Here is a 26,198-nt window from a genome sequence, read left to right on the forward strand (position 1 = left end):
CTTCTGCCCTTTTCCAACCTAGTTATCCATCAACTCCTTTACTTCATCTGAGCCATCTTTCCTGTTCTGGGAGACTCCACGGGGAGCTTTGCCAGCTTCATACTTAGTGCGACACACAATACTGGTGTAGCTATAGCTGCATGCACCGCCCTTGCTCCAGCTTTGTGCTGCGTGGTGCCAGGTGCTTCGCCATACACTGTATTTTCCCTCAGTCAGTCCTTAATTTGGAGGCTAGGTGTATTGTCGCCATTTAACTGATGTGAAAACCAAGGCCCAGAAAGATTATTAACTTGCCTAGAGCCTCATCGTTGGTCACTGATAGAGGGTTAAAACTCCGGTCGCCACCTCTTCTTTGACTTCTCTATTTATTTCTTGTCATTCTGTTATTCCCACCTTAAATGAAGAAAGTGTTAGAGGGTCTTGCATTTGGGATGAATTATATCAATGGGGACTTCTTGATAACAGCATAAATTTAAATCCTGTCTTAACCACTTCATAGATACACAATCTTGGTCAAGCTAATTAGAACATCTCTGGTACTCAGTTTCTTCTGCTGTACAATGGACATGGTTATGACACTCGAATCATGGGTTATTATAAAGATTAAATTAAATAATATTTGGTGATATTTTTGTGCTGCATAAATGAAATTTATTTTTATTACATTGTCATGTCTTTTAATTACATGCATATTAATGGGCCTACATTTTTTGTGAACCATTTTTATTTTGTTCCTCTCAAATTCTTTTTTTTCTTTATAAGAGATGTTTTACTTTTTTTCTTTTATAGTTTCCTTAAGATATAATCAATATACAGCACTATGTAAATTTAAGGTGTACAGCACAGTGATTTGCATTATATATATTGTGAAATAATTGCCACAATAATTTTGTTGAATATTTATTATTTTATAGCTAGAAGTTTATACCTTTTGGCTACTTCTATCCAGTTCTCCCTTCCTCCCACCCCACCCTACCCCTGGTCTGGTAACTAAATACCTAATCCTTTTTTCTGTGAGTTTGTTTTTGAAGTATAATTGACCTCCCACAGTATATTAGTTTCTGGTGTACAACATAGTGATTTCAAACATTTCAAAATGATGACCATGATGTCTGGTTACCATCTGTCACCTTATAAAGATGTGACATTATTATTGACTGTATTTCCCACACTGTACATTTCATACCCCAGACTCATTTATTTTGTAACTAGAAGTTTGGACCCCTTAATCTCCCTGACCTATTCCTCTCTCTCCTTCCCCAGCAACCACTTGTTTGTTCTCTATGACTGTTTCTGTTTTGTTATGTTTATTCATCTGTTTTTTAGGTTTCACATAGAAGTGAACTCATACAGTATTTATCTTTCTCTTGTTTGATTTATTTTACTTACCATAATACACTCTAGATCCATCCAGTTTATTGCAAATGGCAAGATTTCATTCTTTTTTATTGCTGAGTAGTATTCCATTGTGTGTATATACCACAATTTCTTTATCCTTGGGCACTTTATCAATGGGCACTTAGGTTGCTTTCAGGTTTTGGTTATTGTAAATAATGCTACAATGAACATAGGGATGCATGTGTTTTTCCAAATTAGTTTTTTCATTTTCTTTTGATAAATACCCTGGAATGAATTTGCTGGATCATATAAGAGTTCTTTTTTTAATTTTATGAGGAATCTTCACACTGTTTTCCATAGCAGCTGCACTAGTTTACATTCCCACCAACAGTGTACAACATTTCGCTCTCTCCACATCCTCACCAAAACTTGTTGTTTGTTGTCTTTTTGATAATAGCCATTTTGACAGATATGAGGTGATACCTCATTGTTGTTTGGTTTGCATTCCCCAATGATTAGTGATGTTGAGCATATTTTTACTGTGCTTGTTAGCCATCTGTATGTCTTTGGAAAATATTGATTCGGGTCCTCTGCCCAGTTTTTAATATGGTTGTTTGGTTTTTGTTTGTTTTATTTTATTTTTTTGATGTTGTATGAGTTCTTTGTATGTTTCTGGATATTAACCTGTATTGGATATGTCATTTGTAAGTATCTTCTCCCATTCAGTAGGCAGCCTTTTCGTTTTGTTGATGGTTTTCTTTGCTGTGCAAAAGCTTTTTGGTTTGAGCTGTCCCATTTTTTGGTTATGTTTGCTTTTGTTTCCCTGGCCTGAGGAGGCATGTTCAAAAAATATTGTTAAAAAGCATATTGCCTATGTTTTATTCTAGAAATTTTATAGTTTCAGGTCTTATATTTATGTCTTTAATCCATTTTGAGTTTATTTTTGTGTGTGGTGTGAGAAAGTAGTCCAGTTTCTTCTGTATGTAGCTGTCAAGTTTTCCCAACATTGTTTATTGAAGAGATTATCTTTTCTCCATTGTATATTCTTGTCTCCTTTGTTGTAGATTAATTGACCATATAAGTGGGTTAATTTCTGGGCTTTCTATTCTTTCAGTTCCATTGATCTGTGTGTCTGTTTTTAATGCCAGTACCATACTGTTTTGATTACTGTAGCTTTGTAGTATAGTTTGAAATCAGGGCGTGTGATACCTCCAGCTTTATTCTTCGTTCTCAAGATTGTTTTGGCTGTTCAGCATCTTTAGTGTTTCTATAAAAATTTTAGAATTCTTTGTTCTAGTTTTGTGAAAAGTGACATTGGTAATTTGTTATGGATTTTACTGAATCTATAGATTGCCTTGGGTAGTATGGTCATTTTAATGGTGTTAATTCTTCCAAGCCATGAGAATGGTGTATCTTTCCTTTCACTGGTGTTTTCTTTGACGACTTTCATCAGTGTGAAATATGAAATGAAATAATATTTGTAAAATCACCTTGAACAGTTCCTGGTGTGTATTAAACATCATGTAGGTGTGTTAAACAAATGCAATAAAATGACTTCATAATGTCAGTAAATGAAAGAGTCTTTTTTATTTCTTTTCCCAGAAGTATCTTTTTCTTAGGTAATCTTCATCTCTGAGCTCTTACGCCACCAGTGTTTGCTTTTAGAAAGTCATAAAACTGAAGTGTTCAGCTCTTTGCTCTCGGGTTTGCACTTTTTAGCAGTATCTCCTTTCTACTCAGAGGTACTTTCATCCAATTCTTAGTTCTTTGCCTTTACCCCCTCTCTCCTCCTAGGTACAGTGCTTGCCATAATGGGAAATGTTACCTTTCTTTTTCTTTATTGAAATCTTCCCCTTTGCTTTCTGTCCCTCCAACCATTCTACCAATAACAAAATGCAGTAAACTTTCCCTCTTTGGAAGTGGAAGAACAAGAGTCCAGGCTTTTCTGTGTGCAACACACACAGAAGAGCAGTCATTTTACTTTAAAATACTTCAAGTAATTTGTTATTCATAAATAACTTGAGCACCTGCTGTGTGTCAGGCACTGTACGATTGGGTATGAAGGCATTGGGAGGTGCAGTGATTAGGACACACAGAGCACATTCTGAGTTTCATGAGTGCTTATTCAGATTAGCATAGTAAGATATTTCCCACTAGAAGGTATTGGGTGACCTCAGTGCACTTTCACATGTGCTCCTTAATTTATTTTATTTTTACTTCATTTATTATACTACTAGAGTGTCTCTTCAGCTTGGAATCTCCAATACCTAACAGTGTCTGGCACCAGTAGGCACAAAAAATCTGTTGTATAAATGGATTTGTTGTATGAGGGGATTTGTAATCTATTCTGGTACATAGTAGAATAGAATTTTCTTCCTTTTTTGCTAACCAGTAATTCCCTTCTCCCATTACTAAATAATTCTCTCCCTGCTGATTTATTATATCTCATCATACTTAGTATATGTCCTGTAACTCTTGTTTGTATCTGTGTTCTGTATTTTCTTTAACCAGTACCATATTGTTTTTAACAACTGTAGACTTAGCTTTTCATGTTTACTCTTCTTTTTCAGGTTTTTATGTGATAGACTCATCTCTTATTTTTTTTTAAATTTTTAACCTATTCATGTTTTTTTCCCCTGGGTAAATATTAGAATCATATTTGAGTTTCATTCACCATGAGATATTTCCCTAAGTGGAATATTAAAAGTATACATATCATTTAGAGGGAAATGTCATCTTACGGTATCTTTTTTTCTTCTAGGAACATTTACTACATTCACCTTAACAATGCTGATATTTGTTCCTCTGTAAAATAGATCTTACAGATCACACAGTTTTCTCATTAAGATACCTTGAGGTATTTTTAAGTTTTTAAAATATGCAAATAGGATATTTTAAATTATATTTTCTTTTTGCCAGTGATAGCAAAACTAATGGATTTTGTATATGTATATGGGATCTGTACAGGCTGCTCGACTTTTTTTTTAACTGATAGTTTTTCAGTCAATTTGATTATCTTTGCCTTTCAATTTGATTGTGTTTGCCTTTATTGACATAAAATTATATTATGTACAAATAACAATTTTTATTCTTCAGTATTTTTACCTCTTTTTTTTTTTTTTTTACTGTCATACTGCATTGAACTCTGTTCTTAAATAAGTATTACATAACAATCATGGTAGATGGTTTGCTCCTGGAATGGTTCTAGTGCCTTGTAAAGCAAAAGACTGTTAGTGTGAAATGTACTCACTAGTGTAAGAAATGCTACAATTAAAAGGGACATAAAACTGAACTTTTTTCTTAAGTTGCATAGTAGTTTTGTCACATAGTGTTTTGTTCATATTTAATTGAGAGTTGTTTGCCACCCAGAAAGAGAAAATAGCTTCAAGAAATGAATAAATTGCCTGAATTGGGTGGACTGATCCCTTTTAATCAGAAGATCACTGTCTTGATTGGTTCTACAGTGCGAATGATAATTTTTATGCTCTAGTTTAGAGTTTTGGGGAGAGTGGTTGGAAATTTTTAAAAATCCTTTTACTATACTTTTTTAACAAATAACCCCAGGGATAGGGGATCAGGGGAGGTGGGAGGAGGGGAAGTGAGGCCCCAGCCCCACAACCCTTCCCCACCCATGCCTTTCCCCATTATATATTTATAGTGTGTATACAATTCCCAGAGGATGGACAGCAAGGGGAACTCCCTCAGCAGGATGGGGGCAACCCAGGCTCCTTTATCCCCTTGGTACCCAGGTACCTCTGCCCTTTGGGACAGCCCTTCTCTAGAAGATGACCCGTCCGCTCCCAAGGCTTCAGCCAGCATTTAGTGCAGGGCATTGGGTGGGGAGGCCTGCAGGTAGAGGTTGATGCACTGGGCATGGAAGACTCTGCTGTAGGCGGAAGTTTGGGCTATGAGACAGGAATTGAGGCCAAAGAAAGACCTTCCAGCTGGGAGAGTACGGGATGACCCATGTCCCCCAAGGTTGCTGTCTAGTTTTCGAGTTGACAGACAAGTTGGGCCAAGATCTACCATGCCATCAACTGAATGCCCTAGAGGGCCTGCACTGTAGGAACAGAGATGAGTCAGAAATAGGCTAAATCATCCCAAAAGTGCAACCAAGCTTGAATCAGCTCAGGCTGTGCTTAGATTAATGTGATTAATTCTCAGCCCAGAAGAGGAAGAATAACCCTTTTTGGTATAAGGTAACAGTATTTAGAGCATGAATTCTCATGGGTGCTATTATTTTTCCCAAGGGGGGATATCTTGGTTCTTAAAGGGTGAAGAAATATTGAATATTACAATGTCTTGTGCTTTTTCAAAGGTCAAAACACATAAAGAGATATACAGTGTATCTGTGTTATTTAAATGTCCTGTGTAGTGTGGTGGAAACATGGATTTAGATTCTTCAATTTTTTTTACACAACACCTGATAATCAAAAGTTGTAGTTACACTGAGAGACAAGGCCATATGACCTTTAAAAGACAAGAGAGAAAAGAGAAAACATAATATCTAGTTGCAATTTTAACTCAGAGGTTGAAGTTAGAATGTAGGGACTTAAAAATAAAATTACAAATATGTTTTTAAAAAGATGAAAAATTAGAAAATTTCACCGTGGAATTGAAATTTGTGGAAAAAGAGGCATATAGAAAATTTTATGACCAAAAGATACATATCTGAAATTAAGAACTCTCTGAATAGGTTTAACAGTAGATTAGACACAGCAGAAGACAGTATTCATGGACTAGAAGACAGGTTAGCAGAAAATATTCAAATTGAACTAGAGAGAAGAAATAATATAATGTATGTATTTACACTAGCTAATGATTTGAAAAGAACTGTCTTTTCCCTCATCCCTGCCAGGAATAGGCACTTTTACTCTGTTTATATTTTACCAATTTATATGTGAAGTGATAATTCATTGTGACTTTAATTTGCATTTCACTTACTAATAAAATATTTTGTCTAAATTTATTTTAGACAAATTTTAGGCATTCTTTTCTGAGAAGTATCTATTCATATATTTGCTATTATGTCTCTGGGAGTGTATACTTGTCTTACCAACTTGTACATTTTCTTATATCTAAGATACAACCTTTAATATCTCCATTAAAAATATATTTTCTAGATCTATATATAAAATATTTGTGATTAATATGATATTTTATTTTGCAACAAAGAAATCTGGATTTGTATTCTGACAATTATACTGGAAGAGTATATAAGATGATAAAACTAGCTTTCATAGCATGATTCTAAACTACATGCGTAAGAACAATCACCATTTTCTATATTCCAGACTGTCATATATACAAGTTTGTGTGTGTGCATATCTTATGATTACCCTTGTAATTTAGCTTGTATGACAAAAGCTGTTGGTGATAGCTTTATGTTCTCAGTTAAGTTTCTTAATTATTTTCTTGTTGGTCTTAGATTAATTATGTCAGTTTACTTTATGCTTATAAATTGATTAATGTAACTATTGCCTAATTTGCATGTTACACATTTACTTAGGCATAATTAAAGAGCTAGTAGTTTTCATGCAGTTTGAGGTAACACTGTGTTGTTACCAGCATAAGAGGGTATGTGTGTGTGACAGTGAGCGTGCAAGTGTGTTGTTCTCTTGTAAGTCTAAAATTGTTAGATTATTGGCATACATATGTACGAAAATTTCCATTCATTTTTCCCTGTCATAGTAAAGTAGCTGTGATAGATGTCATACCTCTCATGTTTTATTAAGAGTAATTACTTCATGAAAGATAGTTAATACTTGAGGATTGCTTACTTATTTTGGCTTTAGGGACTGGCCAGCCCAGTTCTACTACTTAACATCACACTTAACTATGGACAAGTTAAATAACCTAGGTCTTAGTTTCATTACCAATGAGATGAGGTTGATGACAGTATCTACCTCATAGAATTAAATGTGATAATGCATGTCAAGTACTCACCAGAAAGCGCTTAGGGATGAAAGCTGTGGTTAGCATTTCTAGTAAAACATGCCTGTTCACATTTTGGTTGAAATACAGAGGTCAGACTCTGTGATTAAGGAGTATTTAAAGATTCTTCCTGGTTTTCTGAAGTTGTTACTGCTTTTAAGAAGTAAGCAGTGACTGTAGGGAAGCTTGACATCCCTGAATAGCTTTTGTTTTCATTATCTCATGGAAGCTATATAGCAGCAGCTGAAATATATCTATATAAAATTAACAGCAAATTCCAAGAGGCTCATTTGTTTAATGGAATTGCATGGTGAATTCACTTCATCAAGTTCTGTCTTTCAGCAAAAATGACTACTAATAGTGCCTAAAACTTTTTAGTATTTATTTGAATATTTCCATTCTTTCACCTGGATCACTGGGCTGTCAATTATAATATGGAGGAAGATGTGCTTACCTAAGAACAGTGCTGCCTTTTCACTGTGGTAGCATTCTGAGATGTTTTGAGGCTATGCTTGATACATATGCTTTTCTTTTTTTTTGAGGGATCAAAGTTACAGCATGATAAATGGTAGAAATTTCAAAATAAGTCTGAAGTTGCAAAGGTAGGCTTTGCATTCACCGGTCTTCTCTGTGAAGTCAATTTCAGTGTTTAAGGAACCTCAAGGGATCTTGTGACATTAACGCTGCATATCATACATAGATGCTGATATTTTTAAGGTGCACATAAACCTCTCCCTACTTTTGCTTTTTGGCTGCATACAACTCCTATTTTTTAAACATTGTGGAGTATTTTCTGGTTTTGCTATTTCAAAAAAAAATAGGTCACAATTCATATTTTATTCTGAATGTCTTTGGTGCAGTTAATTGTCTTCTGCATTGCTTTATGGGTTATGTTGCATCTATTTTTAAGATAATGAGTTAGTTTTCTCATTAATAGAGAAAATTGGTTCTGAATGACCAATATGATGAGCAATATTTTTATTTTGTGTAGTTGTTTTAAAGGTTACAATCACCTACACATTGTTTGTTCTGAATGTTTTTAAAATAGGGATCTTTAAAGCCATCTTTGGATTACATCCTTTTGCTAATTAAAAGATTTCTGTCATGATAAGGAAGTTAAAACTTTTGTTAAGTTGGTGGTAATTGGGCTTTAATTTGAAACTTTATTTTAGAGTAATAGAAGACACTAGAATTGTTTTTTAAATAAAATTGTTTCTTTATAAAAGATAGCATTTGGAAAGCATCTACCAGAGAGCCTGGCCCAATACAAATTAAGTCTCTCCCCTCCCTCTCCCTTTTTCTTTCTAATACATGTGTACTGTGTTACTTCTGATGCCTTTTTACACAGTGGTTATAGAAACATAAATTTATAGCTATGTTCTGTATTAGTTTTTTCTATTGCTGTGTAACAAATTGCCATAAACTTAATGGCTTAAAACAACAGCCACTTATTATCTCCCAGTTCTGGACATCAGAAGTCAGGTCCGGGCTCAGCTCTATTCTCTTCCCAGCTCACGTGGTCAGCAGAATTCAAATCCTTACAATTGCAGAGCTCACAGTGTCTTCCATCTTCTTTGAGCAAGGACAGAAAGCCATTCTCTGCTGCTTCACCTTCTTTAAAGGTTCCCTGATTAGGTCAGGCCCACACAGGACCATTTCTTTTTGAATCACTTGAAGTCAGCTTATTAGTAATCAAAGCATGGGCGTGATATTCTATCATCTTGACGGGTCTGGCCACAGTGGACAGGGAAGGGGAAGTATACAGGAGTGCAGGTTATTGGGATCTTCTTAGAATTCTGTTTGACATATCCTGAGCTTTTACAACTCTTCTCTGAGGAAGGAAATACTTGAACACATTGACCACTTCTTGGTTGCAAGGCTCAGTGTTATGAACTCCATTTTACAAACCAGTGAAACTTAGACACACAGAGGCAAAACCACTGGCTCAAGGTCTCAGTGACTGAAAGGATCAAACAAAAATCCTTGGAGGCAGAATCTCCCATTGAGTGAGAGCCTCATTTTTAGTTGCTTTTTCGTGAACAGCCACAGGTTTTCAAATGAGCACTTTTTTTATCAGTTCACCTTCAGATCGCTTGTTGAAGACCTCTGAAGGCGTTTCCGCAGGGAAGCTATGCCAGAAATAATGAGTGAGTTCCCAGGCTGCTCTGCAGACTCCGACTTAGCACATACTCTCAGGCAAATTGTCTGAGTAACCTAGAACCCCGCAGGTCCTCATCCCTGAGCCCCATGGAGGCTGTCGAAGGTCCTGGCGCTTGTGTAGCTGGTGTGCCTGCCTTGCATGGGACAGCTCCTCAGAGATGGGAGTGCCTGAGTGCCCACCCGGGGGGAGGGCAGCAGCAGGTGCTGCCCCTCAGCTGTCTGTGTGCCTGTCCGGAGGTGAGGTACCTGGGGACAGCAGTGGTAGCTGCTTCTGTTATTGTAGGGAAAGCTTCCAGCAGTGAGTAATTGGAATCATACTTAGTTTATCAATTAGGTAATTATGCTATATTCTCTATACAGAATCTTGTTCATTGAATTACCTTTTATATAGAATCATATATAGTTAGTTACCTGATGATGTCAGGTTTTTAAATGGGGCCGTTAAGCTCGTACAGTGGCTTAGGTGTGAAACTTCAGCAGTCATTTCTACCCTTCATTTTTCTTTAACCATATTCTTTTGAATCTGTATTTTAAAAAATGGCTTAGAACGCTTATCTCAGACTAACATCTGCATGTTAGGTAGAATAGTTTCAAAATAACACAGCCTCTCTCTCCCCTTTCCATCTTGAGTTCCATCACGTTCTTCCTGTCTTTAAAATGTGCTTGCGAAAACAGGGAGAAATGTGAACACTTGCCAGGGAATCCCCACAGGAAGAAGGAACCACTCTCAGGCTGAAATGATTGAAGAGAACCGAGGTGATGCTCATGACTGGAATACAGGAGGAGCTGTGTCAGTGGAAGGTCAGATTGGAGGTGACTGAGGAGGAAAAAAGTGGGAGGACCGAATATCTGGTTTTATTTCTCTTTAACTCTTTTTGTTCCTTTGCTTTCAGTTTTATAGCTCAGTGTCATGCTTTGTGACTTAGAGGAAGTGATTGAACTTCATGGATCTTAGCAACTGAGTATTGATGTTTGCCTCCATTTAAACTTTTTTTTTTTTAATCCTAAATTTTAGTTTCTTTTCATTCACTGCCTCGGGTAAAATAAATAAATAAATGCATTCCATTCCCTTTTGATCTTCATTTCAGGTTATTCAAAATGTATAGCTGACAGCCTTCAAAGGAATAATGCAGGCATCGGATGTTTTATTCAGTGTATTGCTGCTCTGCCCTTCGGTGCAGCTATTCAGATTGCTGCAGAAGGGCCTGAAAGGTTGTCATGGATTTTGCCAGCAGTAGATGACAAGCGGTAATATATATATGGCGAATGTTCTAGATTTATTGGAAATGACTGTTGTAGCCTCTATTTCATGGAAGTGTGTTTGTTTCCCGTGTACTGCTCAAAGTTCACTCTAAATTCTGGAGTCAGAGAGATTCAGGTCTTACCTCCCATATTATGTGTGGAATAGAACTAATTTCAAATGCCATTGCAAGTGGGAAACACATAAAAGCACAGAGTAACTTTTTAAACAGATTGTTTTTAATAATTCTGTGCCACTGGGACAAATGACGTTCCTTTTTTATGCCCTCTCCCTTTAAGATGTCCACTTTCTCCTGCACTGGCCGCAGTGAAGTCTTTCGAAGATCATTACCTTAGTGCCCCCTAATGAAATGTAAATACAATGAATGGTTACAGCCTGATTATGGGCCCAGTATTTACGAGGCTCCTGGTAACTTGCTGCATAAATTTAAGTATGTGAATAAATTCTCTTAGGGACAGTCAGTGTGAGAGTATTTTATTTTTCTTTCCTATGTTTTATGATGTACTAATTCTTTTCACCTCAGAATTCTTTATTGTTGTTTCTGCCTTAGAAGAAGTAGGACCCTAAAAAAATGGATATTTTTTTTCTCTGGATGACTTTTATGGTCCCTGTAGGGTTTGGATAGACCTCAGTTTCAGCCTGGTCCTGACCTGACAAAGGCACATTCAAATAAAGGAACATAGCTTTTCTTTTTAATTCATATACCGTATCCATCTCCACACAAAGAAATGTGTGAATGTCTCTCGCTTCTGCCTTTTCACATAAAGCACATGAGCTTTCAGTCTGTACTTTTACAGAAATCACAGGGGAAAGGGTTCACACTCTTCTCTGATTACTTAGGGATTTCAGGTATTTTAAGTTTTCTACTTTGCCATCTAGAGATTAGAAGCTAACCTCCCACTCACTTTACTCTCAATACCACTTCTCACTGCAGTCTTTTCTGTCTAGAAGAATTATTATAGTGAAATTTCCACAGGACAGTCTCTTCTCTGCTGTAATCCTTGCCCATCCTGCAAGGCCTTTTCTATGGCAGGCGACCACATAGTCCGTAAAGCTGGTACCATCCAAGCTCGGGCCCCACAGGAAAGTTGGATTTTAACATAGATTTGAGATTGTGGGTACATTTCAGGTCTTAGTGGTGGATCTTAGGAATTCCATTCTTTTAGAGGCAGCAGCCTGTGATGTAAGGAGGCAGTTGGGGATTGCGATTGGTGAAGATACATTGACACTTATTTAATTATCTCGTACTATTTGGCAACTTTTACAAAAAAAAATTTCTCTCCCCTGCAAGCTACAAAGGAAAATGGAGTATTTAGATGATGAGTTTCTCAACAAAGTGACATCCCTCTTATCCACAGGGCAGGTGTCACAAGTCCCAACCATCCTGAGTACCACATTTCTAAAGAAGAGGTGCAGTAATGAAGGGGACTGGTGGCTTATAGGACTTAAACCTACTCAGAGGCTGCGTTCCCAGGCTGGCTGAGCAGACAGAGAAGGAATGGTGAAGATGGGAACCCATGTCATTTTCTGAATTGGATTAGTTGTCACAGAGCCGAAGACTGCGTTCTGTTAGAATGTGGGCATGGGAAGACAGATGTAGAATCTGATTCCAAGTTTAGGTTATTGGGAAAGGGATGAGGTGTGACTGGTCTTCACGTATAAACTGTGTTATGTCATCAGGGGTGCTTCTTGAGCCGTCCTCTGCCGTTTGGCACGATGACAGAATCATCACAATTTGTGGCTTTACACTTCTCCTTTCCCACCTCTTGGCACCCAAAGCCTTTTTGCAGCCTCTGCCTGTCTCCTCTGCTGGTCCAGGGCCAATCACCTCACCTCAGCCTCTCTCTCTCCAGCTAGCTCTCAGCTTTCCTCCAAAGCAGTCTCCAAGCTCCATGGCTCTTACTGCCGCTCTGAGATGACGCCGTCTGTACCACTGGTTTGGATGGACTTGAGTAAAACATGGCACACTGGACTTCTCAAGATAGTCCGGAGTGATTCCAATTTCTCTAAAGAATGGTAATTAAGTCTTCTAGAAACAATCTCCCAGCTGAATCTGATGACTGTACTTCTAGTGACCTTTAACTATTGCTTCTTTGCTTTGTCAGGTATTAGTTGAATGCCTCCTATGTGTGAACAGCATATGAAATAAGCATTTAGTATAAAGTGGTGAACAGAAAGGCATGACCCCTGCCCTCATGGGTTTATATTTACATATATTTAAAACTTATCCTGATTGTGATAGATGCTCCAAAGGAAAAGAGCAGAATGTCCTAGGTGAGGATAACTGTGGGTCTAATCTAGATCGGGAAGTCAGGGGAGATCTCTTTGAACAAGTGATGTTTAAGTTGAGGTCAATATTTTAATTGAGTAAAGTTGAAGAAAGTCATTTTTGTCTTAGATAAATTTGAGTAGTTCTGTTTCATCATAGAGTTCTTACAACAGTTGAAATCATAGATCCTTTATACATATTTAATCTTACAGTGCTAACTAATAATAAACATTAGATGTTACCAAAAAACATAAACAAATAGAATAATTCAAAATGTATAAAATGTTTATAAATAATAATCCATATTAAGGAGAAGACTATTGGGGACAAACAGTAAATAGTGTGGTAAAATGGTTGAATGTGGAAATAATGAGTGCTAGGAACAAATATACTATTAGAAATTGAAGATAATTACTTATTTTGAAAAAAGGAAAGTTCTGCATTCACTCAAGAGATTTGAGTAACTACGATGTGTCAGAGTGTTGACTCGGAGATCTGATGCTCTGTCAACCTCCCCAGGTGTACGAGCTAGCTCAGAAACAAATGATGTCCTTCAATAATCCTAAAAAATGAAAACCTTCTGTATCCTGGTCTAAGAGGCACCTACTTTTGGGTAGCGTGCAGGTGTTTTAACAGAATGTTATCAACATGAGGTCAAGAAAATAAAAATAAAGTTAATTAGGATTTGAATGGATCTATATTGAATGTTATATGCTGTAAATGTAGACTATATCTTCCCACCACACTTCACAATACTTAAGGAACTTTCATCCAATCGATCCTTTATTAAGCTACAGAAAGCAATCTCAATAAATTATCCAGAGCCTACTATTAAATGTTCTCCTGTCTTCCTCGCTGGGTGACCTTGGACAAGTTAATTACTTCTCTGCCTCCTTTCCTCATTTGTAAAACGGGGTAAGAACGCCTGTAGATAGAAACACGTGAAATTGACACAAATGCTAAATGTTAGATATTTATAGTATAATCCTAGAAATCAACAATGTTTTTCAGAAGCTTTGGAAATAATGTTCTAAATAAAATTTGACTAAAAGAAAAATGTAAAAATCATAATTGGAAATTCTTTAGAAGATAATAATAGTTATTCAGAATATTATACATTAAAAAATTCAAGTTCTGCTCAGGAGAGTATCAATAGTTTGAAATGTGTTTTTCAACATTTTTCTATGGAATGCATTTTGTATTTTCTCCATGTATATAACTCAGCAATCACTTGATATTCTTGCAAAATTCATTGATCTTTAGATTTTATAAAATGCTTATTTCAGTAATTCCTAGTGTTTCTGAGAAGGTGCTGTATTTGCATTGAAAGATTGTGTTTTTCAATGGAAAAGATGGCAGCTGGTGAGAAGGATTTTCAGATTACCAGACAGTGATACTTGTGTTTCAGATTGCATTCTCTTTTTGGTTTTCATCTTTGGATTCATGATACCATGCTGGCCAGCTGATTTGTACTTGGGGGACAGCTCTTACAAGCTACACACTCTTTAAAACAAAACAAAACAAAAAAAACTTTAACAAATACACATTGATCAAGATGGAAAATATCACATTAACAGCATGTGACTCTCTGTGTTGCTTGGCTAATTGATGTAGACAAGTGTGAGCCCCATTTTCTCTTTTGCTCACACAGAATGCTTTAAGTCTGAGCAGATAGTGTGACCACAAAGCCAGCGTTACTCTTTCCGGTCTTTAATTTCACCTCTTCTATTGTCCAACAGAGCTTCGATTATCCGGATGAAAATCAATGTAAAGACTGTTGTTAAGGAAAACAAGTTTGGGTCAATGTGTCCCTCCTTCCCTCCCTTCCAACTCCCAGAATAGAGCCAATGAAACCTTTCCCGTAAAATTCTGTTTTTAAGCCAAGAAAACATTTTATAACAAAACTAGGAAATACTGATTTTCTCTGTTATTTCCAGCATGGTGCACATAATAGGTATTCAGTAAATGTTTGCTGGAGGAATGATAGTTATCAAACATTCAATATAAAGAAATAGCATTTGTATTTCCATTGCTCTGCTAGCCTCCACTGCATGCATTGCACCTAGTCATGTAATTCTGATGTTTTTGTTACCATGACTTCGAACAGCAGAACAACACACACATATGGGTCATCTGCTAAGGGCTATCAGCTCATCGTAGCATTTCATAACAACTGAAGGATATGCTTGACTTGCAATTATAAAAGATATGTTCAGGGCAGAAATTTCAAAAAGTTGAGCGTTTTTAAGACCATAGATCTTTAGTGATGATGAAAACTTTTGTGCCTCTTCTTATCACATTGTCTGGCCCAGGTTTCAGAACCTGTGTTCACAAATGTTGATGACGTTTCCCTAAAATCGCTTAACTATTGCATATGGCCCTTTGTGTTTAAAATTCATTGGTGATCATCTGAGTTTTTCCTTCTTTCTTTTGATTGTTTTAAATTTACCATTCTCCTCCTCGTATTTAAAAAAGTAAGATTTTTCTTTCATTTGTCCATCTTCACATTACCTCTTTTAGGTCTCTGTTTGGCATCTATTATTTATAAAAACTTCACAGAGTTTCAGCTGTGGAAAATGCCTTAGTTGTGTAAATTCACAATGAGAAAATTTAAAAAAAATTTAAAATCAGACATCATGAGGGTAACCTGTAAAGAGAGCTTTTCTCTAATGAGGAACTCTGCGTGTGTGGGCTGAGCTCCTGAAAGAAGATGGTGGGGCTGATAAGGGGTCAGGCCACATGTAATTAAGCACTTAACAAAAATAGAAGATACCAAGGACACTGCTGTGTATCCTGTACCCATGATGATCTATCCAGACAGGAAGTAACTGTGGGGCCGAGCGTGGAGACAAGCGGTCTTCCATCAGTTACCACCCTGGGAAAGTGCTTCGTAGTTTGTGAAGCTTCTTACAAGCCCTGTGTCATTTACTCTAATATTTCTGTTTATTGGCCATTTTTGACAGTTTACCAGCCCCTCAAAAAGAGTTTACTAGCTTTTCTTTGGGTTATGTATCCAGAGTGCATTTGGCTTTACACAATATGTTTTCCAAAATGCTATTGAAAATCAGTTTTTGGTGTGAATTAAATATGTAGAAAATATTACCTAGAAAAGTGCTCCTGAAATCATTTTGTAGAGTAATTCAGTGTTTATATTTTGTGACCTGGAAAAATATACTGTACTTTAGTAAAAAGAACAAAGTATTTTGGGTGAGAAAATCTGATTTAAAATCCTGGCTCAGTCACTTAATAGCTGTATAATGTTGGGCAAGTGATTAATTACTTTGCTCTCAGATAGCTCTGTAAAATTTACCCCTTTACTTTAGCATTCTGTGTTTCCTGAATATTTGGGTTCGTATTTTCCCATGAATTTGTCCTTTTGTTCCATTTTCTGTTTTCTTTGGTTCTGATTTAATTGACTTTTACTTTTTACTTTGCTTCATGTGTTAATTTAACCAGAAGTTATTGAGTAGTGTGTGTGTGTATTCTTACATACTGCCTCAGATACTGCATGGAATAAGGCTGAGTATAAATAACTTTTTAAAAAAGAGATGTGTGTAAGAAAGCTGTAAAACCTCTAAAATAGATTCTATGCTTTTTGTGAGAGATGCAGCTTGAGATTTTTGAGGAATCCCCAGATTCACAAGTTTGAGGAATTTTCCCCATTTGTGTACATTTATATAACCAGCACTTGGGTCAAGAAACAACATTATTTGTGCTTCAGAAGTCCCCTTTATACCTCCTGTCAGTGCCACCCCAACAATGTCCCACCCCTACCACCACTCTCCTGACTTCTAATAGTGTCAGTTGGTTTGGCCTGATTTTGAACTTCAGATAAGTAGAGTCATAGGATAGATACACTTTTTCTTTTCTTTTCTTTTTTAATTGTGAAATATATATAACAAAAGTTACCATGTTTTTAAGTATGCTGTTCTGTGGCATTAAGTACCTTCACACTGTTGTGCAACTGTCACTACCTTACCTCCACAGGACCTTTTCATCTTTCCAAACTGAAATCCCAGACTCATTACACACTCACTCCCCCAGCCCCTGGCAAGCCATCACTCCACTTTCTGTTTCTAGGAATTTGACTATACTAGGCACCTCATAAAAGTGGAGTTAGACACTTCCTTTTGTGGCTGGCTTGTGTCACTTCGAATAATGTCTTCAAGGTTCACCCATATTACTGTGTATGTCAAAATGTTCTTCCCTTTTAAGGCTGAGTAACATTCCACTTCATGTATATATCATATCTGGTTTATCTGTTCATCCATTGATGGACACCTCCACCTTTCTGTTGCAGACTGGTCTGTGTGCTCTCGAGGTCTGCTGCATGGCTGTTTTCTTGGGGTGTCCTTTTACCATCATTACCCTCATCCTGGTAATTCCCTTCACGTCTCTCCCTACACTGCCCTGTCCTTGATCATATGCATTTCTCTTAAATGGCTTACCTCATTGTTAAGGTGAAACATATCCCCTAGTAGTTTCTTCAGAAAAGGTGTACAGGTGGTTAATTTGATACCTTATGTGTCTTAAAATGTCTTTAGCAAACTCTGTAGATGCTGGTGATGAGCCCTCTCTGTTGAGAAGGGTATTACTGTGTTTGAGGGAAGAACAGGAGAGGGCAGGAGACAGGGAGGGGGGAAGGAGTGGAAGATGCTTCTGCCCTGATCTTTACTCGTCATGCCCCTCTAGGAGGCATCCTATCTTAGTCATCTTGCTTCTCCAGTGTCTTGCCTGGAGGAAGCACTTGATCAATGTCCTTCAATGAATGAACACATGTGGACGGCCTCATGTTACCTGCTCTTTGAAGAGTCCTCAGAAGCCGTTAACTGGCTTTTCAAAAAGGCCTGCTTAAAATTTTAATGCTTATTATTAAAGGTGTCACAAAAATCAAGACCTGATTTTTTATCTTCATGGCATATAGAAGATAAAGCTATTCCCTCTTGTAACTTTTTATCCTGTCCTTCCTCCTATTTTGCTAAATGATAAAATCCGTAAGAACCAAACTTACGTAGGCTCCATCATTGCATCCCTCCCCAGTACCATGCATTACATAAATGCTCAAAAAGTTTGCATTTTGTAGTTACATTACTTCACGTCAGACACATGGCCTTCGTTATGGCCATGAAATGAGTCAACCTTGTCCCAGCTTCAGAGATTTTGCAATTGCTGTTCCCTCTGCCTGTATTCTCTTTTCCTGACTCTTCATGAACTGGCTCCTTTTCATCCTGCAAATGAAGCTTGTGCATCACCAAGTCCTCCTGGTCCTAATCTAAAAGCACTGTCTGCTCCCCAAGTCACTGATCATCGTGTCACCTGTGACGGTGCCTGCGCAGTACCTGTCCTTATCAGAAGTGATCTATGTGTCCTTTGTTTCCCCGGCTTAACTGGGCTCCATAGACGAGTCTTTCTGTCTCATCTACTGCTCGCTCTCCCTCTCACACCTAGAACAGGGACTGCTGAATAAAACATTTTGAAAGGAGTGATATCAGCTACTGAGGGAGAGAAAATGCTAATAATGTGGTCTAAGTACTTTTGGGTCATGTGACTTTTAAAAGGGAGCACACACACACCTTTTTGGACATTTTCTTCAACCATGCCCACCTTTTAAGAATATATAAATAATTGAATATCCAGGGAGAGTGATGTGCATTTTCACTCTTGCCTTAGGGTTTTGTATCATTCTTGCGGAAGCCTTGAATCTGGAGAGACAAAAAATGAAAAAATACAGACTGACCTGCTGTCTGTCCCTTGAATTCCGTCTAAGAAGTCAAACCCTTATGTGTAAGTCTCAGCTGCCCTGTGCCTCAGATCCCATACCTGGCTGGATGTGTGAGACGTCCCTTCAGCTGGGGCCTCGGCGCCGCCAGGAGCTTGTTTGACTGTAGCTGGGTTGTCTTGCTTTGCAGATTTCAGTATCTAGGTTGCTGTTCATGTGTGGCATGGAGACCCTGGTAATTAGATCTCTGTGATTTCTAGACACTTCTGGGGCTCTGGCTGTCAAAAGCCATTCCCCCTGAAAACAGGACGGGAGCATGACCTACTCTTAGGTTAGTAATGTTGCTGAGAGAGGTGATATTGGAAGATAAAACAAACAATAAGACTGCTCTTTTGTTTTTTTCCTGAGTGCGATGAAATCAGAACCAGAATGTTTCATGCTGGTTAGTGATGCTGAGGGTCCTGTAGAAATTAGTGCTTGCCTTCACAGCAGGGTTCTTAGAGCAGGACTCCTGATGTGGGATTGGGTGATTCTTTGTCATGAAGGCAGTCGTGGGCACTGCAGGGGGTTCGGCAACGTCCCTGACCTCTGCCCACCAGATGCCCACAGCAGCACCCTCCTCCCAACCAGAAAGGTCCCCAGACACTACCACTCCTGGCTGAGAAGTACTGCCCTAGAGAATACACAAAAGGACCCAGGCTTAAGCCAGCCATGCCCTGGGCTTGTTCAAAGCCCATCTCACACCGTTGCTATGACTGGTGTTCCTTCCCTGTAAGAATAGAAGGCTGCTTGACTTTGGCCTCTGTGCATGTGTTCTCAGTCATTCCAAAGTAGTTTAAACCAATGTCCTCCCCCACCTATGCACCTGCCGTCAAAACATAGCACATTAGAGTAACCTTAGTCTTCTCCTGTGCACGGATGTGTGTGCAGCTAGCCCTTGCTGTGTGCCTTCCAGCCGGCAGGGTCTTTTTGGGTCTTCATGGGGTATCTGAACATGGCCTGATTCTCCAGTTTCTTGAAGGCCACTCTCTGAGGTCACGGTTCTGACACTTAAGTTATCTAACACTGTGTGGATCTCTAATGATAAGAAAAAGGAGAGTGAATCTCTTTGGTTGGTGGTTTCAGCAATATAGGAAGGGGAATTTCATTTTTCAGTAGTCATGTATTGAATACCTGTGGGCCCTTCTTGGCACTGGAGATGCACATGACCCACTTACCTTCTTGGAGCCTCCTCTCTTAGGGGAAGACAGACAATCAGCAAATCAGTACAGAATATGTCAAGTGATGATCAGTACTGAGGAGAAAAATACCTCTGGATGAGAAGGAAACACAAGGTGTGGAGAAAGCTTGCAATTTCCAATAGGCAAGACATTTGGATGTCTCAGGGGAAAGGAGTTCCAGGCAGAGGGAGCAGTAAGTGCAAGGCCGTAGGGTAGGAATGTGCTTTGTGTACAAGAAGAACTGCCAGGAGTGAGGGTGGGAGCTGTCCGGGAGGAAGCCAGGGAGGCCAGGAAGGTGGGTCTGTACCTGTCACACAGAGCTTTGTGGGCATGGTAAGAACTCTTCTTCAGTTTTCTACTGCAGAAAATTTCAAACATGTACTAGACAGAGCAGTTCCCATGAGCCCCCATCTACCCATCACCTGGGTTTAATAAATAGTAACTCATGGGCAGTTTTCTTTTATATATATTATGTCTTAATCTCCCTCTCCAGATTAATCTGAAGAAAAGCCTAGACATTTTATTTTATCTATGAATATTTTGGGGAGTGTCTCTAGAAGATAAGGAATTAAAAATGATCCTGATCCCAACTTGATACTTAAAAACAGCTGATTAGCATTAACAAATACCCTGTGTGTGTGTGTGTACGCGTGTGTGTGTGTACGCGCGTGTGTGTGTACGCACGTACGTGTGTGTACGCACGCGTGTGTGTGGTGTGTCATGCTGATTATTGTCTGAATGCTTATGTGTTTGACACCAAGACCCCAAAAAAGGTTTATATGTTGCGATTAGTTGATAAGTCTCAAGTCTTTTTTAATGTTTAGGTTCCCTTTCCATCGTTTTTCCCCCTCCTCCTTTGAAAATGTTTAAGAAACTAGATCATTTGTTCTGGCTTTCACAGTCTAGCTTTTGCTGATCATGTCTCTGTGATATTAACATGTTCCTTTGTCACTACTATAGGATGATATTTTGATGTAGAGGTTGGTTGTATCCAGAGGTGATATGGCTTTTTTGGTAAAACCACTTCCTATGCTTTGCATCAAGAATAATACAGGGCCCGGTTGTCTCTGTGATGTCAGCAGTCCTTGTTGCTTATGGCCTAGATCTACTGATTGGTGTTGGGTTTGAAAAAATGGTGATCATCTAATTTTGTCATTCGTTCTTTATTTACTACTTTGAATACTTCCATGAAAAGAATCATTTCCCATCTATGAGGTAGAATTCATAGAGAAATCAGGATAAGAGCTTGATTTTTTTTTTCCCTTTACCAGTTTTCAGAATGAATGGGGTAGTTTTCTGGCATCCTCAAAGGTGGCCCTGGCTGGCTGGCTGGTTTCCTTCCTTTCCCCCTCTTTCCTTATCTTCTTGAACTCATGACTTTAAATTCCCATCTATTTTAATACGTTGCCATTATCACTCTTACTGATGCTCAATTATCCCATTTTTTGGCCAAATTTGCTAGGTTTTTGGCTTTTACTTGGAGTAAGGGGGAAACTATTGGAGGATTTTGAACAGAGGAGTGATATATTTTGGAACAGATTCTTTGAGAGTTCATGTGGCCAAAAAGGGTAGGAGGGTAGCAGGGAGGAAGTAGAGGGCCTAGTTAGCAGGAGACTACAGTGATCTAGCCTAGACACAGTCTATCTTGGATCACGTGGTTCAGGTGGAAAGAATGGGGCGATTCTGGATAGTATGCATTGCAAAGGAGCTAATTTGCATGGGGGAGGGGAGGATGGGGAACAAAGTTGATCTTGCTTCCTCTGTATTCCATTATATCTTTATTATTTCTTATTGTTATGCTTTTATACTAATTACAGTTCCTTGTTTACATTTCTGTCTGCTTTCCTATGGGGACTAACCAATGACTGTATTCCCAGCGGGAGTGGGTTTATTGCCCCTAAAAAGGAGCAGGGTTGGTTAGTTGTGTCAGCTCACACAAAAGGGGAAGTAACATTAACAAATGTCTCAGAGCAAGTTGGCAGGCAGGTTGCAGAGAGGGGTTCCAGGAAGGTCATCTGAATTTCCTCTCACCCTCATGCAGCTTTGTAGGTTTAGAAATAGGTGACCCTCTAGATGAGTGCAGAGCTGAGGGCGATGTTGTGAAAGTGAAAAAAGATAGGACAGAAGCAGCCCAGAGCCTTGGCACAGGCTTGGTGAAGTGGGAAGCAGGCTGGACTTCAGCATCCTAGTGTAGGGCGCAACCAGAACAACTGCACACTTCATCCCTGTACGTGACGGTCCCTGGGACAGGAGTAAACACCAGAATCTAATTCCAGCACCACCACCAACTGTGCGCCCGTAGCTTTGTCATCTGTGAAAAGGTGTAGTTTGACTTCACGGCCTTTTAAAAGTAACCATTTGAACACAATTGTTTCACCGCAGCTTGGCTGTGTGTATGTAGCCTTGCAGCGCTTGAAAATGAAGAATCTTGCTAAAATAAAATGTGGGTCTGTTCTAGTACTTCTTCTCAACCAACCAACAGTGGCCAGATTTTAAAACATTTTAAAATGCATTACAGGAAGTGAGTCAGATACGTTCTTTGTCCGTGACAATGGAAGCATACTTAGTCCCAAGTTATGAATACTGTGAAAACCTGTCCATTAAGTAAATGCGGGATGAACTCTCAGGCTTCCAGAATATATGTTCTCCCTTTCCTTCCTTATTCACGTGTGCTTACTTATGTGAAGTATGTAGCCCTGCGATGTTCTTAAAAGTCAGCTTAAACATACAAGCGCCTGCCTCTTGTGCTTGCAGTTGGTATTTTCCCATTGCAGGGTTCTGCCTGTTCACACAAGTCTCTGCCTCACAACAGAGTTCAACTTCCCCCCAATTAAGGCAGTTAGTTTATTCCTCTTTCTGATGATTGCCATATATAGAAAAAAAATCTAATTATTTTCATTGGGTACCATTCCCTGAGCCCTTCTTGTGGAACATGACTAATTTTGTTAACTCCACCAAGGACAGGATAAGCTCAGCTTCCTCAGGGTGGCCAAATTCTTCTCAGGAGCATCCCTGGGAGGTGGGGAATAGTTGAGGTTTGCTGAGATCAACTCTTTTACAAGTATGATGCCATTGCTCTGTTATTTTTCTTTCCAGTCTGCGTGGTGAAAAGGACTTTTCATTTCACTGAGGTGAAAACTGGGTCTGTGAGTGGAGCGACTTTCTTTCAAAAAAAAAAAAAATCAGAAACCCAATTACTTGATATGCAGAGCCGAAAGCCTCATTCCCTTAACGAAATCAGTGCAGTGTGCACTGCCGTTAACCTGAGGAGTGCGGCTGGCATCTCCGGGTTCCGGCGAGAGGTGGAAGGACCCAAACTTGCAGGATCCCCCTCCCCCTCGAGAGGTTGTTAGTCCAGCCCTTTATAGAGGTTCCTTTTCGGCTCTGTGTCATCGCCGGGACGCTGGCAGGGACTATGTGTCATGGTTACAATAGAGTGTGGTGACATATAACAACCATGAAAGCCCAGCGGGAAAGGCTGCAGATTCCGGGGCTGACCTTGGAGTAAGTATTGTCTCTCTTTAATATTTTAATGCTTTCTGCATGGCACTCGCGTCCCTGCCACCAATAGCTATTTAGCATTTGTTTGTACTGACAGCCTCAGAGCACTGCAGTGTGAGGTGGAAGGAACCTGCCTTAAATGTATGGCATTTGGTTTCGGCTAATGTGGAAACCCAGACCCAGCCTTTTTGCATTGCAGTCAGAGGAAAAGCACTGCTGCATATTTAAAGTTCCTAAACCTCAGTGCTGGAAACAGCTTAACAGCTCATTGTGAAAGAATGTATCAGCAGGCCGTGCTGTGTCTCTCTTTTCCTCCCTCTCTCTTACTGTTTGTTTATCCCCATGCCGTCTTTTTCTAAAGAAGGGCCTCTGTCTGCATTGAACAACAGAAGACATTACAGTGGAGAAGAGTGCAAGAGAAGGGTTATCTGTGACACTCATTAGATGTGGTCCATGTTTTATCTGTGCAACCGAATATTAATGAACTGTGGTACATTTTGCATCCTCTCTGCAGAGTCTCCAACTACCGCATGCAGTGTGTTTACCTAGTTGAGCTCTGTGTTTGCTTTGCTGTGTTTCTCTCTCTCTCTCTCTTTTTAACCCATTAAAGCATCTGACTGCCCTGGGATTTGATGGAGCCACGTCAAATGCCCACATCTAATTTGTGGCGCAGAAGTTGAACATCTGTGATGCAGGAAGTGTCAGCAAATTTTTATTTTAAATCTGGTAGTCAGAGATGCAGAAGCTCTGAGTTAGTCTGTGCTGGCACACTTAAAATGATAAACAGTGAAATAGAAATCTTGTAGAAAAAGAGAAGTCTGCCTTCTAACTTGCAATACAGATAGAAAATTACATTTTTGTTGAAATCTGGGCAATCCCAGTCATCTTATACTGGACTTCTTCCAGGAGGAGACTGCAGGTGAGACCTGTGCCTGGTTCCAAGCAGTAACTCTTCCTTTTGAATCCTGTAGATGCGTCATATACAAGGGAAACTGTTTTCTCAATTAATAGATGAAAGAAAAGAAAAAAAAAAGTACATTTGTGAAGTGATTTGAGTACTTTCCTAATCAGTTCTTGCTTTAAAATTATACAGTGAATTTTTACTAACAGGTGCTCAGCTGCAAAAAGTTGGAGGGCTCCTACAACCTTCTTGCTAGATGTGGCTTTTCATGTAATAGAGATACAAAGAGTGCATACCCACTGCCTTCTGTGTTGCCCGCTCTCCACCCTGACGTTCAGCCCTCCTCATCTGTGTGAAATATTTGGGTGGCATGCACTCATCTTTCTACTTAGCTGTCCTCCCTCTTACATTCTGGAAACACACAGCTCAGATGCCTGTGGCTGTGTTCCAGGCCCAGGAACGACAGCTTTAACCCCCCGCTTCGCTTTTGCCACTGCTTCTGGTTGTGCTGCTCCCTGGTTGTTGTCTTTGGACTTGGCGTTTATCATTTCACATCACACCTCTGCTTTCTTTCTTTTTTGGTATCTTGACCACATTAACAGGAGATACATCAAAGTTACTTTTTAAAATACAGACTCAGTTGTATCCATTGTTCCCTGTATAATTCCAGAGACTGGGGTATGCCACAAATCTTATGACTTTGCCAGCGATGACGTAGGACATATGAGTCAGCCCAGCACAGGGGGTTCCCCAGGATTTTGTTTTGGTCTCAGACCACACCCCCTCGATCTGGCCTCTACCCTGATAAATGTTACTGTGCATCTAAAAACAGCTCACTCCTCTACCTGAGGAGTCTGAGACAGTAGAATAGAGGACCACCCTTCAATGTCATTGTAGTGTTAGCGTGAAATTCACTTTGAATGTTTTGTTCACCTTGAAAAATAAAACCACTCTTAGGTAGGTAATTAATTTTACATTCATTTGAGAAAGCTAATTCTGCAGTCTGAGTAAATTCAGTTTCTTACCACTGCAGAGAACTGTTAAAATAGAAAGTCTTATCATTGATTTTATTAAGAGCAGTTTTAATATATGTAATTTTATTTATTTGGGGAACCTTATAACAGACCAACTACTCAGAACAGCTTTGAATGTTCTCTCATGAGACATTGCTGTTTTTCTTTCAGGAGAGTTAATTTCATAGGTACTGCAGCATGGACTATTACACTAGCGTATTTTATACTCTGTAGATGCAATTCAGAATTTTCCATCTGATTTATGAATAACATGAGGCAGTTTCTGATTCCTGTTTCAGAAATTGAAATCCTGGATGTGAGACACTAAATATATAAGTATTTTAGAAATGAATGGATTATTAATTAATCCAAAAATTTCTGACATATAAATGGCCGATGCTTGGCTTTCTGATTTCTGAGAAATTGGATTTTTTTCCTCCTTTTTTCAATTTAATATAGAATTAGGTTCATAGGCACTTCATAGCACACATGTTAACGTGTCTCAGCTTGGAGGCGTGGAGTTGCTTCAGTGTCTTTGCATGCCTGTTTTAGGACCAGAAGGAACAGGTAAGACTGTACTTAGATTAAATGATGGCTGTATCTGTGGACGTTCATGAGAGCTTTCCAATGAGCTGCTAAGTTAGACTCCAGTATGTTTAAAAGCAGCAGCTTTTGACTGTGCTCTGAATGTATAAGGAAAACAATCCGTCAGTTTACCAAGTACTGGCAACAGACCAGAGAATGGTTTTAGAAGATATAAAATGTTACTCTGTTAAGTCAATTGGAACATTTTGAACAGTAACATTTTGGTTTAAAACAAATAGAGCCAAGTCTCAATTATCCACCTAATGGGGAAAAAGGATGGCATTAAAATGCTCAAAT

At 38.8% G+C, this 26,198-nt stretch overlaps 1 protein-coding gene across 10 annotated transcripts in view; it reads left to right on the forward strand.

Moving 5' to 3' along the window:
* MAST4 (microtubule associated serine/threonine kinase family member 4) overlaps positions 1–26,198 on the forward strand; it is a 514,312-nt gene that overhangs the window by 301,028 nt on the left and 187,086 nt on the right. Inside the window, exon 1 of one of the 10 annotated variants that reach the window (XM_074359169.1) lies at positions 22,894–23,405. The exons of 8 other annotated variants lie outside the window; for them this stretch is intronic. In XM_074359169.1, the coding sequence (XP_074215270.1) occupies positions 23,359–23,405 (47 nt within the window). In that variant the 5' untranslated portion in view covers positions 22,894–23,358. Of the gene's footprint in view, positions 1–22,893; positions 23,406–26,198 lie in introns of those variants that run through there. One more of the 10 variants, XM_074359188.1, reaches the window with a different exon arrangement.

Source organism: Camelus bactrianus, chromosome 3 (genome assembly GCF_048773025.1).
Source record: "Camelus bactrianus isolate YW-2024 breed Bactrian camel chromosome 3, ASM4877302v1, whole genome shotgun sequence".
NCBI lineage: Eukaryota > Metazoa > Chordata > Mammalia > Artiodactyla > Camelidae > Camelus > Camelus bactrianus.